This window comes from Labeo rohita, chromosome 15 (assembly GCF_022985175.1).
Source record: "Labeo rohita strain BAU-BD-2019 chromosome 15, IGBB_LRoh.1.0, whole genome shotgun sequence".
Classification (NCBI taxonomy): Eukaryota; Metazoa; Chordata; class Actinopteri; order Cypriniformes; family Cyprinidae; genus Labeo; species Labeo rohita.
In genome coordinates, this window is record NC_066883.1 from 20,803,148 (window position 1) to 20,821,724 (window position 18,577).

An 18,577-nucleotide genomic window follows, 5' to 3' on the forward strand; every position below is an offset into this window, starting at 1 on the left:
ATGTCACTCCAAAACCTTTCTTTCCTCTGCGTGAAGGTGCAGTCAGATTGGTTTGGAGAATTTTTTCGAACTGTTTTCACAATAATTTCTGTTCATTTCGTGTGAGGTCAAAAGTTTTTCCAATGCAGATTTCGCACCCGTTCAAGTTCAAGACTGTCTAACAGAAAGCTGCTTGGTTGACAGGTTACTTCCGTGTAAGCGGTACTTCATACATCTCCACACTATTGAGAATTTACCGTAGTCACACAGGAGTTCAGGCGAGACACTACAGGCAAAAACAGTTTTTTCCTGCTCCTGTCAGTTTTGAGATTTTGGTATTTTACAAAATATATCTCAAAAGTATTTTTCCTGACTAGTGGAAAGAAAACATCCAGAATACACTTTTAAGTGTTTATAGCACTTCATCTATTTGTATCTCTAGATTTCAGTTACAGTTCAGTTTCTCAAAATAGGATTCTTCTCCTGCTCAAAAATGTCCAATTCAGTATTACTTGTATTCACCAAACTTTACAGTTTTATTCCTGTCTATATTCTGTAGACCTCTGTAGAATTTTTACAGAGGGAGTTGCTCATATATAATTTGCCTGGTTTTATACAACATTTCATTCCTAAAAAAAATGGTGATTTTTCTGGGTGTCAGTAGTTTCCGAATTCTTCTTATGGAGTGATAAATCAGAATCCCCTACCATCAATGGTTCAATCTGAATTTTATGAAGTGACAAGAATACTTTCTGTACCCAAAGAAAATAAAAATAACAACTTTATTCAACAATTTATCTCCATTTTGAAGAACATCCACTGGACACAAACTGCACGCACTGTTCTATGTCAGCCGCACCACACAGATATGCTATTTTCATTCAAATCAAAGCGTAAAGAACGTAGAAGACGTATGTGGTGCAGCTGACACAGAACAGCGTACGCAGTTTGCGTCCAGCAGATATTCTCCAAAATGACGTTACGGTGACGCAGATAAGACAAATTGTTGAATAAAGTCATTATTTTTATTTTCTTTCTTTTTATAAAATTCTGATTGAACCACTGATGGCGGATGGACAATTTTGACGATGCCTTTCATAATCTTCTGGGTCTTGACAGTGGTATTTACTTGGCAGTCAATGGGACAGTCACAAGCCTCCCGGTTTTCATCCAAAACATCTTAAATTGTGTTCTGAAGATGAAGCTTTTACGGGTTTGGAACGACATGGGGGGTAAGTGATTAATGACAAAATTTTCATTTTGGAGTGGAGTAACCCTTTAAAACAAAAGATATTTTGTAGGGGTGGAGGAAAAAATCAATTCACATTGATCTGCCTGCTACAGTGGCCCGTCAGCCGTCACGGGTGCGGTCCTCATCCGAACCCACGGGGTCCGGCAACTCGTCCTGCGGCGCTGGTTCCCTCTTTTCTCCTCTCACACGCCGCCAGACCTGGATGTTCCAGCGCCCCTCCTCCTCCCACACGCCCACTTATATCCGTCTTCAGCATTTCTGGCTTCTGTTAACGGCATTTTACAGACTAAATATAATAATAACGTTATATATTCACACAAATGACATTTTGGAACATGAAGGGCAGTCTGTCAAGCCCTGTAATATTTGTTAAATATCCGTACAATCTGCCTGCTTTGTCACGGACTGAAGACAATTCTTCCTTCTATTTCTTATCCCAATATAGTAAATTACTTTTGTTGCTTTGTTTTTTCGCAAAGCCCATTTAGTACCGCCGCAATGGCCAACTTCCGGATTGACGATGTAACCCCAAAAAAACACTCTTGTGTACAGTAAAATTACCCATTGATATAGTTGCAAGAGAAAGCACTGAAATATATATTTTCTTTCCATCTCGTATTTTGGGGTTTCCTAATACATGTAATTTCTTGCTTGAACAAAGTGTGATCGCATTCGGACACATTACGACTGGGAAGTGTAATTTGGGATCGTCTGAAGCCGAATTTAAACTGCATTTAGGAAGTTCAAACTCGGGGCACCATAGCAGTCCATTATATGGAGAAAAATCTTAAAAATGCTTTCCTCAAAAAACACAATTTCTTTATGACTGTGGAAAGAAAGACATGAACATCTCGGATGACAAGGGGGTGAGTACATTATCTGTAAATTGTTGTTTTGGAAGTGGACTTCCCCTTTAAAAACACACATAAGTTAGAAAAAAAACAGTGGGTTATGTCTATGACGGTAAACAGCTGGGAAAGAAATCGCAAAAACAAAACAGTGGTGCTGTGGATGAAAACATGCAGATTAAGGGGTAATATTATAATAAGGTCCTTTTTCACGTTTTCTGGCTTGGTAGATGCACCGGGGACCCGATCATAGCAGTTAAATACGGAAAAAGTCAGATTTTCATGAGATGTCCCTTTTAGTGGAGTACAAAACAAGATTCATTGTATGCATAAAGAAGAATAATAAGACATTTCTCAAAATATCTTCTTTTGTGCTTCACAGAAGAATGAAAGTAATTCAGGTTTAGAACAAAATGAGGGTTAATAAATTTCATTTTCAGATCTTCTTAAGTTGCCTATCCTAACACTTACTGGTTTCTTTGCTTCTTTAACATTTACCATTCTTTAAAGTCTTACTAGTACTGATGTCAAAGATATACATGAATGCTTCTCTTTATGTATCGCCACCCCTGCGCTCATAAAAATTAGACATGTTCAGCTGCTTATTAGATTTCACATTATGTGTTTCTCTTTCAAATATCGCCGTCGGAGTAAAAAAAAAGAAGCAATTAAGTAGGAACAAGAGCACTGCCTTTGAGACGCATCTCTTTGTAAATCCCACCGCCAGGCTGGGACAACCTAGGGGCGCAGCAGATTTACTGGCTTAAAGATCACTTAATAAAAACATAATGGCTTCTTGTACTTCAAAAGTACCCCAACGGGAAACAGAATAAGTCACAGAACTTAAAAGAAACAAACTTTGGTATTAAATCTTTCAAAGTAGAGAAACGGACCATTAGAAACACTTGTGGTTGCTTGTTGCGTAATTACTCCTTCCGTAATTAAGGTAATTAGCTTATTGATTCTGTTATCTTTAGTGGTAGAAGGTCATTTACAACAGTTTCAATTGCTTCGCGCACAACGCAAACTGAAAATTACAGTCACCTTCACCACAGCATTACACGTTTCGACTGTAAATCTGGTCCTTGCATTAAAATATATACCCAAGCAGAAAACCAACAGATCTCGTATTCGTGTTGAAATGCAGTGGCTGGCCCTTTGTGCACTTCTTAAAGGATGAAGTGTCTCTTCGGGTGGCCGACTAAGACTGAATCGCATCGGCTGAATGCCAAGTCTCTCCTTGAAAGCATTGAAGCGCACCGTCACCTCAGTATAAAAGTGCTGCTCACCGCTTGATTGTTAATTACTGTTATTAGTATTATTACTTTATTTTTTGAAAGCCTGTCATTGAAGGCTACAGTAATTTGCATCAGAGTTTGGCTTAGAATAACATTCACTCCACAGGTTTTTGCTAATGTGCCAAGAAATTCAAGACGTAGCGCTTGAGTGATTAATGAACAATGGGAAAACTTCCAGAGAACAATAGTAATTATAATGAAAACTGGACATGCACTTTATGTTTGTGTTGAACTCTGAGACAATTAATCATAAAACCTTTAATTAAGTTTTAAGCGTCAAATATCTTTGGACATTCCACTGAATTATATGAAATAAAATAATACTGCTTCCCTAACAAAAAACCACAAACATGCATACATCCCTTGTGAAGCAGTGCTGTCAAAACATGAAGCTGGTATTTCCGGTTATCGAGTGTCCCGGACAAACCTCTCAGCCTCACCTGTGGAATACATTCAGAACTGGCTTTGTTACATTTTTATTCAAATAATCCGGGCTCAAACTCCTCCCACCAAAACCAGCAGAGTTTTTTGTTTGATATGTGTTTCCTTGACCTGGTTTCTGTGAGCCAAGAAGAAATGTCGAAGTGCAGCGTCTTCATTTCCTAAGACTGGAAAACAAAATGACAGCAGCTAATTTCAGTGTACAGGATTCTTTCAGAGAGAGCAGCCTGGAGAGATTTACTCATTTTAAAAAAGATGAGTTTGAAAGTGACTGGGAGAAATTGGCGGAACGCAAGTTTGGTCGAGTCTATAAGGTGAAGGTTAAACTCTGGCGGGAAACGTGCGCTCTAAAGACAACGACCAATAATTACAGGTACAAGTACACACAAGAGTAATGTTTAAAACGAAATTGTTGTTAAAACTGTGAGATTGTGTGTAGTTGCTAGTTGTGAAAAAGCATAATTATTGCGTAACTATTGCAAATAAGGTTCGTCTATGTACCTATAATGATTTTCCATTTTATGCCCCAGGAACATGATCCAGATGTCCAATTTTGGAAGACTGAAGTTCAATTATTTAATCTCCATTTATGGGATAAGCCAAGATCCACCTGGTTTATTGATGGAATATATGAGTAAGGGATCCCTGGACAACCTCCTCAGCAGCCATTTCTTAATGTGGCCCAAGAAGTTCCAAATGATCCACGAGATGACGATGGGCATGAATTTTCTCCACAGCATGAAACCACCCATCCTTCATTTGAACTTGAAACCAGCCAACATTCTTTTTGACGATCATCTGCACGTGAAGGTGAGTCAAATACTACTACCTCAAATGTTTCTGAATTAAATTTGATTTCAAATGGTGTATATGAAAACATTAGAGCTTTAATTATTCTTTTAACCTCATAGTGTTGTTGGATTTTTTTCTTTGAAGATTTCAGATTTTGGCCTCATTAAATGGGAGGAGTTTTCGGGCAAGACAGAGTTTATTGAGCACCTGACAGCTAGAGGGAACATAAATTATGTGCCTCCGGAGACCTTCACCCAGAGTCCTGAACCTCCTGGAACGAAGTATGATGTTTACAGGTGAGAGTTCATTACTTGAAGAACTTTACAGTATGTGCTTAAATTGACATTTCGACAGTGAGTTATGATATGCCATGAAATAAACATCTAAACATTCTCACTTTGCAGCATTTCTATTATTATGTGGGAAATTCTGACTCAGCAGCGTGCATATCAAGGTATACATTGTTTCTTATTTTGGCACCTTTAGTATGTTTTAGTAGTGTTTTAGTATCCAAGTTAAAATTCTGTAATGTGATGTGGTCACTATCAAAGCATTAATGTCACTACCAAAACATGGGATGTTCTGTCAAAAATAAACTGAATTATAAGCTAAGATGTTATGATGTTATTTTTGGTTCAAGGTATATTCAAACTAATAAATCCTCAACTTTGACAATCTACAAAGAAAAATTGGATTCAAAATACAACAAATCTCATAAATGACACTTAAAATATTGTTAAAAATGTAATTGTTATTGATTTAAATTTAAATATATATATATTTTTAAATAAAAAACATATTAATAATGTAGATAAAAGCTAAATCTTAACAGGTCAATATAATCCTTCTAATTAAATTATTATACTGTGTTTTTGTAGTGACAAATTTAGGGAGATGACAAATATTCCAAATTCTGTAAATACAATATGAGAATTAACTGCACAATTACTAGAAATGTGTATATTGGATATTATACAATTTGCATGCATACAAATTTTTGAAAAAATACAAAATACAAATTTTTAAAAAGAAATTCTAGAATTTTCAACTCTGACTTTGGACCAATTCCGTAGAATGACCCATATATACATATATATATATATATATATATATAATATACATATATTACATTAGATTTTTTTTTCAAGATAGCTTAATGCAGGTTACATTTGCAAAATAAATTGCATATATAGACTGCTGTTCAAAAGTTTGGGATAAGTAAGATTTTGAAATTTTGTTAAGTCTAATCAAAGTTATTTTTATTTGATCAAAAATACAGAAAAAAAGTAATATTTTGAAATATTAGTGCAATTTAAAATAACAGATTTTAACAGTATTTTAATATACTTTAAAATAAAATTAATTTCTGTGATGCAAAGCTGAATGTTCATCAGCCAGTACTCCAGTTTCCATCAATGTTGGAAATATTTTTTTTGGAACCTTTGATACCTTTTTAAGGATTCTTGATGAATAAAAAGTTAAAACAGCATTTCTTCAAAATATAAATCTTTTCTAACAATATAAATCTTTACTATCACTTTTTTTTGGTTGTTGTTTAAATCAATTTAACACATCCTTGCTGAATAAAAGTATTAATTAAAAAAAAAAAAAAAAAAAAAAAAAAAAAAACTGAACAGTAGTGTATATTGTTACAAAAAAATATTTATCTTAAATAAATTCTTTTTAACTTTGTATTTATCAAAGAATCCTGAAAGAAGTATCACAGGTTCCAACTAAATATTAAGCAGCACAACTGTTTTCAACATTGATAATAAATTAGCATATTAGAATGATTTCTGAAGGATCATGACACTGAAGACTGGAGTAATGATGCTGAAAATTCAGCTTTGCATTACAGAAATAGGTTCTATTTTAAATTATATTAAAATAGAAAACTGCTATTTTAAATTGCAATAGTATTCACAATATTCACAATAAAAGACGTCTTTAAAGACATTAAAACAAGTTTTGTTTTACAACTTTTAAACTATATTTAAACACCCTGCATTTTGGTATTAGTGTTGACTGAAAAGTAAAATCACAAATTGAATACAGAACAAAACAGCTCATATAATTTCTTTTGACTGCCTGAGGTTGCCAGTTGACATTTCTGAGCCATCTTCTACTCACTGTTTATTGAAGAAAATGAGTTTCAGACCCTTTTGTATAAAATTCATAGCGAGTTCCTTTTCCTCTCCGGTTGTTATGAGAGTGCTAGAAGCACAAGTGTTGTTTACAACTGCAATATTTGGAGTTTGTATAATACAAAAATAACATTCCAAGCAATTTGTTCTGTTCTGCTTGTCACAGGTCTGAATATGACAGAAATATTAATCAGAGTGTCATCTGGCAAAAGGCCCGGTGTAGAGAAGATCCCTGAAGACAAGCCCCCTGAGTGCGAGGACATGATTGGTATCATGCAGCAATCCTGGCACCAAGACTGCAGCCTGCGACCGGCTTTCTCTGGTAACAAACCTCATTTTTGTTCTTGTTTCTGTTTAATGAAGACTATAATAGTGCTTGATTATATACAGACAAAATGCATTCCAGAAGTCCCAGCAGACGTTTACTCAGTTGTCTTGCGCTTCTGAAATAACAATGAGCAAAGAACCAGCATCTTTTATCAGCCTCCCTGTTCCTCTGTGACTATTTCCTCCTCAGGTCACCTTCAGTAAAAGTTCTAATTAAATTATTTGATTTAGTGACTGTGATAATGCATTTTAATATTCACTGTTTGTGTTCGAGCATTAAAGTCGTTTAATAAGCTTTTGCTAATTCTATTGCAGTGTCATATTTTTGAGTTGAATACAATTAATCTTGTACATCAGATTACTAAAAATGCAGTGTGATTAGTACCGTTATATCCCCTGCGCTTGATTTTATCTCATATTATACACTACCCAATTAAGTTGCTCCTCCATAAAAGCGGCTAAAGGCTGTCAATCATTGGCTGGCCATTTGCATTTTTATCCAACTGATCACTCTTGTGTAAGAAGGCCTGAAAAAGAGCTCGAGCACAACTGCTCCCCAAAGTGACATTCAGCTGCATCATCTACATTTCTCTGCAGAGACCGTTCGGTTGACTGAAGTCCTTAGTGAAGTCCTAAAAATCCCAGACACGAATGCAAGGGGTGAGATGAGAAAGCGTCTGCCTGAACAGGTATGGACTTCTCCAGTGCATGTTTAGACCACAATACACTGTCAGCACATAAGGTGTTAGTTTGAGTCACACTCAGTAATACTATTTTCTCCTCTGACTTTGGGAAGGAAACCTGCAGAATGATAAGGAATGAAATAAACATGGTATAATACACATACACAAATACACGTTCGGACTAAAGAGATCTTTTTTTGAATGTCATAAACACTTGAAATTTTACCAGTCTGGTTTGGATTAATAGACCAAGAAAAATCAAATGCAGCTCAGCTTGGTCCAGTATTTGTATGTGTTAATCAGACTACAATTGGCGGGCAATGCTATGTGCTTGCTTGAGGATACACTAATTCACCCCCATGTCATCCAAGATGTTCATGTTTTTATTCAGTCGAAAAGAAATGAAGGTTTTTGAGGAAAACATTCCATGATTTTTCTCCATATAGTGGACTTCAATGGGGATTAATGGGTTGAAGGTCCAAATTGCAGTTTTAGTGCAGCTTCAAAGGGCTCTACATGATCCCATCCGAGGAATGAGGGTCTTATCTAGCCAAACGATTGTCATTTTCTATTAAAAAAACAAAGCAAATTAAGATACTATTTAACCACAAATGCTCGTCTTGCACTAACTTGACTTCACACGTTGCACAATCACATTGAAAAGGTCACACGTGACGTAGACGGAAGTACCAACCCAGTGTTTACAAAGCAAATGTGCAGAGAAAGTCAAGCACCCTTTACAAAAAAGGTAAAACAACAATGTTGGATGAGAAAATGAGATTTTGAGTTTTTTGTCCTACCCTACATTTTTGAACCGAATTACACAGACGAAGTACTAACCGCACATGACCTTCACGTGACCCCCCTTAGTTACTGTAGCTCACTCGGACAAACAAACATAGTTGCTAACTGTCTTACAATGCCAGCTGTCAGTGTCACTTTTTGAATTTTAGCCTGTGTAGTATGTGTTTAGGCATAAAAAAGATCTACAGAGTTACAAATCTCAAAGTCCACTCCAAAGGGAGATATTTCGTTTTTAAAAAGAAATTACAGAACTACAACAAACGGCTCCTTTGGACTGCAGCGTTTGTTTTCCGCATGTTATGATGTCACAACGCGTTCTATTAGAATATCATTAAAATAAATCCCGCCTATTGAAATTCGAATGGTTGGGGGGTGAGTAGGGACGAGGTGCGGGATTAGCCTAACTTTAGCGATGCAGCACGGAGAGCAGCTTCTTTCGATGAGCTGCAGTGCGGCTGGTATAAACACAACCATTGACTAGAGTGGCCGCGTCAGAGCTGCAACACGCCGCAGACGTGTGCAGTGGTAAGAGATTTATTCATCATACAGTGTGGATAGCTTCACTTATAACGCAAGTGTTTTTTAAAATGCATAAACTTGCACTAGACTAGGCAAGGCTAATTAGTGATGATATTCTTTGATAATGTTAATGCTAGGCTGCTTTTAGCCTTATGCTGGAGCTGGTTTCGGGCAATGAAACTAAATATGTAAATAATTAAATAAATTAGTATGATAATATCAGGCTGACGATAGGACCCAACACTACTGTAGCGTATTATGTTACTCCCCCTCCATGCATCCTAGGTGTATATGACTTCCTTCTGTCAGACGATTGCAATCATAGTTATATCCTGTCACTCCCAAGCTTTAGAACAGCATAGACAAGTGTTTCTCTTTAATCAGTCCAAAACAAGTCTAATAAAGTGCATCCATCCATAATAGGCCTCTGTAGCAAATCAGTGCATATTTGTAAGAAAAATATCCATATTTAAAACGTATCACTTTAATCTAGTTTGCGCTAACAGTTGTACACGGAACTTGCTACCTCGGGAAGGGGCGTGGCAGTACTGAAACACCGTCTAAGCTGTTCGCCAATCGCAGCGAAGTGGGACAGCTAACCAATCACAACACATTTTGTTTTTTGGAAGGCAGGCCTTCATTAAAACCTGGAAATAATTGAGCCATTTGTGCAAGGCTGGGAGAAAGGTATTGTAATAATGTAAATTATGTGAAAAAGAATGCGTTTTTCGAACCACCAAGCATGACAGCATGTTCTTGTACACCCCCAAAGCAAAATCAAGACTTTGTTTAAAGAGCATAATAAATACGTAAAAATACAGATCAGTATGAAATGTAGACTTTCGTATATGTGTTTTTGACCTACACTGTACATGAAGTGAGAACATGTACAGGGTACATTTAGGTTTGTATGTAACGTTAGGTTTGTAACTTTAACATTAGCTAGTTTTAGCCAGAGATATTTTGCTGAAGCACAAGATGACATTAACATTCTGCTTGAACAGATGAAAATGGTAACTTAATGAGAGAACTTAATTGACAACCAGAAAATGAATGTTTTCGTCTTCATTGGGTTTGGGGTTGAATACTTAGTGACATTTTGCTCTGTTTTGGTTGGGTTTAGGAAATGGAATAAAATACATTCCATTGCCTATCCTCTCAGGATACCTGGAATTAGTGTTACCAGCACCCCAGGCACATCGTTTTTCCATTTTTGTAGCATAAACACCATCAAACCGATGAAAGCTTTAGACCTTCCAATGTCTCTCTATGGCACTGAAACGTAAAGATGTCCGAGTTCCGTTCCTCATGCAACTGATACTCAACTGTTATTGGCTTTGATATCAGGAAATTGTGTTATTAGTCACACAACAGAAATACCACTCATTTAATTTTGCTTTCTCTCCATTAGCCAAAGAAAGCAGCTGACTCCTCAGGCAAGTATTTTGTCCAAGTCCTCACATTTAACCTCTTTTGTTCTGTCTTTCTACACTTTATATAAAACTGTCCTCCATCCAATTTTTTCCTCCTACAGACGACTCTAGCGTTCACTCTCTCCTTGTAAAGAAAGACTTTGTGAGCTTCAGGAAAACTCTGCGAAAAGAGCACGTGTCCATGGTCTTTCGAGACAACAACTCTCTCCTCCATCATGCCGTGGCGAGCGGGGACACAGAAAGCGTGCAGATGGTCCTGAATCTGGGAGGCTCGGTGAACTGCCAGAGTGTAAAAGGCTACACCCCACTCATTGTCGCAGTCTTGCACAAGTTTTACGAGATCTCCAGCTTGCTGACAGACTGTGGGGCTGACGTCAACCTCAGCGATGGCGACCAGTGGACCGCGCTGCATTTTGCCGCGCAGGCTGGCGATGATAGATCTGTCCGCCTTTTGTTAGACAATAAGGCAAAAGCCGATCCCAAAGAGAAGGACGGGTGGACGCCTTTGCATCTAGCTGCACAGAACGGTTACGAGCACATCGTGAGAATCCTGCTCCGCCGTCTGGATGCCGTGGACGAGCAAGAGCAGCAGTCTGGCCGTACGCCGCTTCACGTGGCTTGTATTTACGGTTACGTGAACATCGTCAACCTCTTGCTCAAAAACGGAGCTGATGTTAACAAACCAGATAACCTTCAATCCACTTCCCTACACTTGGCAGCAGACGAGGGGCACTTCAGAGTCGTCCGTTTGCTGGTTAATAATGGGGCTGATGTGAAAGCAGTCGATGAGCAAAGCTACAGTCCCCTACATTTTGCCGCTCTAAAGGGTTACACGGGTATCTGCAGACTCCTGTTGAGTAAAGGAGTCGACCCCGATATAAGAACTTATCAGAATTGGACAGCCATGCACCTGGCAGCCCTAAAAGGGCATCCAGAGACTGTCCTCATGTTGGAGGAGCACCATGGCTCAGTCAATGTCCAAGGGAAAGATGGCTGGACTCCTCTGCACCTTGCCTGCCATCATGGGCAGGAGGAGGTGGTGGCGGGGCTGCTAACAGCAGGTGCCGACCCTAACCTGGCCGAGGATAGCGGCTGGACGCCCCTCCACTTAGCCTGTAACAGCAGCTGCTTCCCTAGCGTTCTGCAGCTGATATCTCATCAAGCCAATGTGAACGCCCAGAATAACAGCGAGTCTACGCCGCTGCATTTAGCCGTCCAGCTCAGCAACATCCCCATCATCAAAGCCCTACTGATGAATAATGCACAGCGGGATATGCAGGACTCGAAAGGATGTACCCCCTTAACCTTGGCTCAACGGTGCAACAATACAGAAGCCGTGGAGCTGCTGAACAGCTAGCACACCGGTGGAGATCCTGGCGGAGAGCGAGCTGTGTTTGGTGACAGATAACTCCACCATTAGAGAGAGTGCAGCATTGATTTCTGCTATTGATTTCCGTCCTTCTGCAAAGCCTGTTCTTATAAACACCTTTGCTGTTGTTTGTGATTTAGATTCCTAGAATTTAACGCCTTTGTTTGGGCTTGGTTAAGAACTCAGGTGTGTTCTCAGAATGGAAGTGTTATAAATGAAGGATTTTATGACTGGTTTTTAGTTACTTAGGTTGTACAGGATATTGAACAAAGCTAAAGGGATAATTGACCTGTAAATTAAAATTCTGTCATCATTTATTCATCCTCAAGTCATTCCAAAAAAGGAACTGCATGACTTTATTTCTTCCATGGAACTTAAAAGAAGATATTTTGATAAATGTTGGTAACCAAATTGTTTGGGTGACCATTGACTTTCATTGACAGTTCTCCACAAATCTTCTTTTATGTTCCACAAAAGAAAGAAAATCAATGTAACAACATTAAGGTGTGTAAATGATGACAGATGTTTATATTTTAAGTGAACTTTTGCTTTAACAAATTAGATTTCAGACAGTTTTTTAGCATACTCACATTCAGTCTGCCTCCATTGTGGTGTGCAAATCTATCCACACAATTTCCGATTTACTTTGAAAACCCATCATGTTAGAGGACTACAATAAGTTGTGAATGCTAATTCATGCTGACAAAATTGCCTATTACAATTATGTTTTTATCTATGATTCAGTGCATTCATACTTGCATGAATTCCACTACTGCCAGACATGCACATGTACAGTAGTGTCATGGTGAAAAAATCATAAGCATTCATGGCATTCAAATGGAATGTTACTTTCACAACCAAAAGCCGAAAAACCTGTTTGACAACATGCTTATCGCTTCCCAGCAGGCTTCCGCTCACGTTCGACTGCTTTGTCCTAAGCACAAAGGGCAAAAAAAAAAAAAAAACCATCCACTTTATTCTTCATCACGGAAGTAAACCTTTGGGCAACCTTACAGTTTATTAACCGCTATAGGGAAATAACGAAAAGAATAACAACATGCAGTAAACGGTAAAACCAGTCTGTTCATAATTAAGATATGTTAAAATATTACGGTAAGACACATCAATTTGCAATATGCAGTACAGCTAAAAATAGCAGGATGCAGATGAGACTGGACGCAACACCCATAAAATTTACAAATGGCCATGCCCACTCTTAAAATAAGGTGGATATAAAATGAATACAATCGAAGAACCGAGTGGATCCATTCTATGTCATTATACAGTTGTGTATATGTATTTCATAACTGAACTGTTAGTATGCAAGACATCATTACATAATTCATATTTATCAGGTGTAAACTTATGACTGAAATGCACCCAATTTTGTACTTCCCAAACTGTATGGTACATTAGATGTGACAGCATATGATAAAGCTTGAAATACAATGCTCATATCAGTAATTTCACATACTCTCTTGTGCCATAGAGAAAGTTGTAATGAGGGTTTAGAGCTTTTAAAACAAAATATCGAAATCACTTTTTCTGGTTCTGGCTCGCGTTTCTCAAGTGAATACGTTAATAAAACATCAATGCCTTGTGAAGGAAGGCACATTATCACAGACTGTGGTTTGCTCTGCAGCCTCTTCACTGTAAAGTACATGACACTTTAAATATCTCATTAAAGTCTGGATAATAACAAAAGCGTCTACAACACGATGCAATCCTCATTTATATGCAGTAATATGAAATTAAACAGTCTTTTATGTAATACCATGTTTCTTGAGTGTTTTTCTCATTACGTGAGATTGGAAAGTTTGAAAAATGTATGTATAAGATCATTTCCTGTCAGGTAAGAAAAAGAATTGTGTGTTCATGTTTACACAGTAAAACAAAGGGGCTTTTTAGACATCTACAATTTAATGTAATTAAATAGTTTGTAGTGCTCCTGAGTGGAATTTGTGAGGGAACACTTTTCTTTAAAGCTTCAAACATTCATAATACCAAAGCTTCCAATATTCCCCATGGACTGTTGTTAATGCACCAAAGAGCACCATATATGCGGATTAGGTTTAAATCTCCACAGCAAATTTGATAAAAATGAATCTATACACAAGACTGCACATCCAAAGAAATGTGCTGAAAAAATACAGTACCATTTCTGAGAGATGGCTGCTAGTGAAGTATGACCAATTATTGGTCTGGCAGAATTTCATTACTTTTTGGTCCTTTAGGCAAACACATAGATAGCTGTACTAATGAGTGGTTGATAAAGTTCTACCCAGCATGCACTGAACCCTCTTCCAGAGAATGACACCATGATTTCACTGTCAACACAATAGCTGTTGCAATAATAGACTGTTAAAATGAGTTTGTTTACATAATTGCTATAGTAAGAGGACACCGCTATTTAATGTCACAAAGAATGCTATTTTCCCTCCCATGAATTATGAAACGCGGATGGAATCGCTGATTAAAAACGGAACTGTATAACGCAGAATGTCATGGAATTTTGGATGAACACATCAGAAGTAGGTCAGTACACTTCAGTCGCGATGTGGACAAGTGTCTGTGAATATTAAGCCGCAAAATACTATTTAAATATGAATCCTGCATGTTCTGTCTGACTATATGACTGAATATGGCGCAGACGTGCTGTTTCGGTTAAACCGAACTTTTATTTTGAACGGGTTACTGAAGACCTGTACATTTCTGTTTGTATATGATATGACGATAGTTTTGAAGGAAACAGTAAAATGCTCATGAAGTGACTCTAAGAGCAGTTTTAGAGATGATGTTTATGTGTTCATGAAATCCACTGAAACTTTGAGGCGGCACGCCACGAGCCAGAATATGGAAATAAATAAAATCTGAGAAAAAATAAAACGGATGTTATAGTATATATACCTAATATATATACCTAATTATCCTAGCTTTTAAGTCATTTATGTTATACTACTAAAAGTTGGCAAATTAGCATTTAGATATTACACTGACCAAAATTATAACGCAACACTTTTGTTTTTACTCCCATTTTTCATGAGCTGAACTCAAAGATCTAAGACTTTTTCTATGTACACAAAAGGCCTATTTCTCAAATATTGTTCACAAATCTGTCTAAATCTGTGTTAGTGAGCACTTCTCCTTTGCCGAGATAATCCATCCACCTCACAGGTGTGGCATATCAAGATGCTGATTAGACAGCATGATTATTGCACAGGTGCACAACCTACTTGAGTAGGCAATACTCACATTCGATGGCGTCTGGCACTTTGGAAAGGTGTTCTCTTCAAGGATGAATTCCGGTTTTCATTGTACAGGGCAGATGGCAGACAGCGTGTATGGCGTCGTGTGGGTGAGCGGTTTGCTAATGTCAACGTTGTGGATCAAGTGGCCCATGATGGTTGGGTTATGGTCTATGCAGGCATATGTTATGGACAACAACACAGGTGGATTTTATTGATGGCATTTTAAATGCACAGAGATACCGTGACGAGATCCTGAGGCCCATTGTTGTGCCATGACCATCACCTCATGTTGCAGCATGATAATGCACGGCCCCATGTTGCAAGGATCTGTACACAATTCCTGGAAGCTGAAAACATTCCAGTTCTTGCATCACCAGACATGTCACCCATTGAGCATGTTTGGGATGCTCTGGATCGGCGTATACGACAGCGTGTTCCAGTTGCTGCCAATATCCAGCAACTTCGCACAGCCATTGAAGAGGAGAGATGTGTTGCACTGCGTGAGGCAAATGGTGGTCACATCAGATACTGACTGGTTTTCGGACCACCCCTCAGGACCCCCCCCTCCCCAATACAGTAAGACTGCACATTTTAGAGTGGCGTTTTATTGTGGCCAGCCTAAGGCACACTTGTGCTATAATCATGCTGTCTAATCAGCATCTTGACATGCCACACCTGTGAGGTGGATGGATTATCTCGGCAAGGGAGAAGTGCTCACTAACACAGATTTAGACAGATTTGTGAATAATATTTGAGAGAAATAGGCCTTTTGTGTACACAGAGAAAGTCTTAGATCTTTGAGTTCAGCTCATGAAAAATGGGGGCAAAAACAAAAGCATTGCGTTTATAATTTTGGTCAGTGTATATATTTCAAATATAAAGTTTTTTCTTCCAGACAAACTGATTAAAAATACTGAAGACTCATCCTGCACTACACGGATTTTTGTCCAATCAAATGCTTCTAAAATCCCCATCACCTTTCAGTTTTTAAAATGTAGCACTCACCTGAGGAAAATGAATTCCACATATATTTAAAATGTCACCTAGTCCATACCTTAGAAAACATAATCATGGCAATTAAAAAAGAGCTATTAGAAAAGAAAGAAAACAAGTCTACAGAAAAAGTTACTTTGCTCTTCATGGAAGTGTATTCATTTAATAGGCATGAACTAAATATGTCAAACTCATACAGTAGTTAAAAATGATAAGCTTACCCCAGACTTGTTGAAAGGAATCATCTGACAGGGTAATATAGGCATGAAATTAGTACTGTATTTATTATTTTATGAATACATCGTTAAATTCAATGCCAAAGGAAAATAAATCTACTTGTTTCATATTTTATTAAAGATCCTTTTTGTTGCCAGGAATCTTTAGATGCTGCTCAGAGCATTTTAATAGATCCCAAGAGTCCCAAAAGTAGTCTTTTGCTTCTACCTAAGACCATCTGTCATCCAAAAAAACCTCTGCATCAACTTTTTAGGAGCGTCTTGGCAACCAAAGGTGCTGATGCAGCATTCAGTCCCAAATGTTGTGGTAATTTGATATAATGTTTTACAGATTATTCACCGTGTTGATTGAAACTGGCTTTGTAAAGAGAATTGTGTAAGATTAATGCAACAACTGCTGGATATGATTCAGGATTCCTTAGAGATGTGCAAATAGTCCAATTTTGTTAACTAATTTAACACTGAAATATGACAGAATGAGGTTAATGCGATTTTTTTGGACAAAACCTAGGCGTCTGCATTCTGACCAGTGATATTCATCTTCATCAAGCTTCTTGATAACATTGTTCCTATCTCATCTGGCACACGACGGCATGCTCTCGCTCTATTTTCACCTGAACTTAGGAAATTCTCAGTGTGTCATTGTGATATTAACATAGATGCCTTCTCAAACTGAAGCTTGACAGGACTCCAGTACAAAACCTTCATCGCTCAGTCTCCTTTCATCTTGGTTAAACTTCACACAATTGTCACTTCCTGATGTAAAAAACACCATGGACTTTCCACAAACAATTGGCCTTCGCTGACCTGGGTCACATGCTGCACAAAATGGAAATTCTTTCATTCACTTTACTCCACTCGTTTTATATCGATTTAATAAAAAGCTGTAACTCACTCTGAACTGATTTACTCACATCTGTCTGGGTGTATGAAAAAAAATGACTTTCTTGATGGCTAAATTACTCAAAATCTAAAAACTCTTCCATTCAGGTCTGTCCATGAGCTGCTTATATTTGCCAGAATCGAATCATTACTTTTGACATTCATCGCGTCCAGAGGGCTGGCTTACTGTCAGAAGTGTCATGCCCACCTAAATGTACTCTGGTTGATGTGTATTTGGAATGCAACTTCTAAAAAAAATGTCAAAAATGAAATATTTTTGTAAAACGTTGTGTCATAAATCACTTGTTTATAATTCACATTTGCCTTAAACTGAACATTTTGTCCTTGTCCTTTGTCCTTAAACATTTCATTCTGCTTGAAACATATTCTTTTGTGAAACATAAGCAATTTAGACACAACAGAAATGCTTTGGTCTTTGACTTTCAGGTGTTATTTTTAGTGTAGGCAGAACTTTTTTAGCATAATATAGCATAATTTTAGTTGTTTTGACCCAGAACACCTGTGGACATGGACTTTTATCTACGTAAAAACCATGTCGATTGTTTTCCCTCAGAATTAGGAGATTTGTTCAGACATACAGCCTAAATAATGTATTTATATTGTAATGCATTTAACTACATAGTTTGTCTTTGAGGCATATGCTCTAACTCTCTACTTCTTTCTATTTTTTCTAGCGAACTAACAAGTGCGTATTAAATGGCTTTCATGAGGTAAGCGTAACATCACGTGACATCGTTTGCAAGCTGTTTTGTTGACATCTTCTCACAGTTGACTGGAGGATTACATGAGGGATGAGGCACTTTTGTAAGTTGTACTGTTTGTTTCTGTATACACTTGGATGTTCATACATGTTTATTTCATGCTGTAACTAGTACTTGTAGTAGTAACTAGTAGTGAGACAGCTACAGCGATCTGTCATGCCACATTTTTTGTTCATTTATTGTTTGTATCTCATAATAACAATAACATTTAAAAGCAGAAACTTACTATTATTAAAAAAATAAGGAAACAGTCAAAATTCAAATTCATGGCTTATAATCGTGTTTCTCAACGTCCCCTTGCGACATAAGACTGTACATCATCACATATCTGTCCTTGACACATTTGTTTTGTTCACTAACTAATACATAATTCGTACATAGATCTAGTTATTTTATAATTAACCATATAGGCCAGTAGTGGGATATATAGAAGCCGGTTTCCACCACTGAATAAAAAAAAAAGGCTGTGAGATATATGCTGTGTCCCAATTCGCCTATGTCCTAAAAATATGCATTCTTTTTGTGAAGAAAAAGTACATACTTTTGA

The 18,577-nt window shown here is 37.5% G+C and overlaps 1 protein-coding gene across 1 annotated transcript; it reads left to right on the forward strand.

The window, feature by feature from the left end:
• The first annotated feature begins 3,538 nt into the window (after nucleotides 1-3,538).
• Nucleotides 3,539-12,718, forward strand: ankk1 (ankyrin repeat and kinase domain containing 1). The gene is made up of 8 exons (XM_051128611.1): nucleotides 3,539-4,191; nucleotides 4,349-4,628; nucleotides 4,755-4,906; nucleotides 5,015-5,064; nucleotides 6,921-7,076; nucleotides 7,679-7,770; nucleotides 10,499-10,523; nucleotides 10,622-12,718. Exons 1-8 carry the CDS (start codon nucleotides 3,998-4,000, stop codon nucleotides 11,875-11,877), a joined length of 2,205 nt encoding a protein of 734 aa, XP_050984568.1. The 5' UTR covers nucleotides 3,539-3,997; the 3' UTR covers nucleotides 11,878-12,718.
• The last annotated feature ends 5,859 nt before the right edge of the window (nucleotides 12,719-18,577 follow it).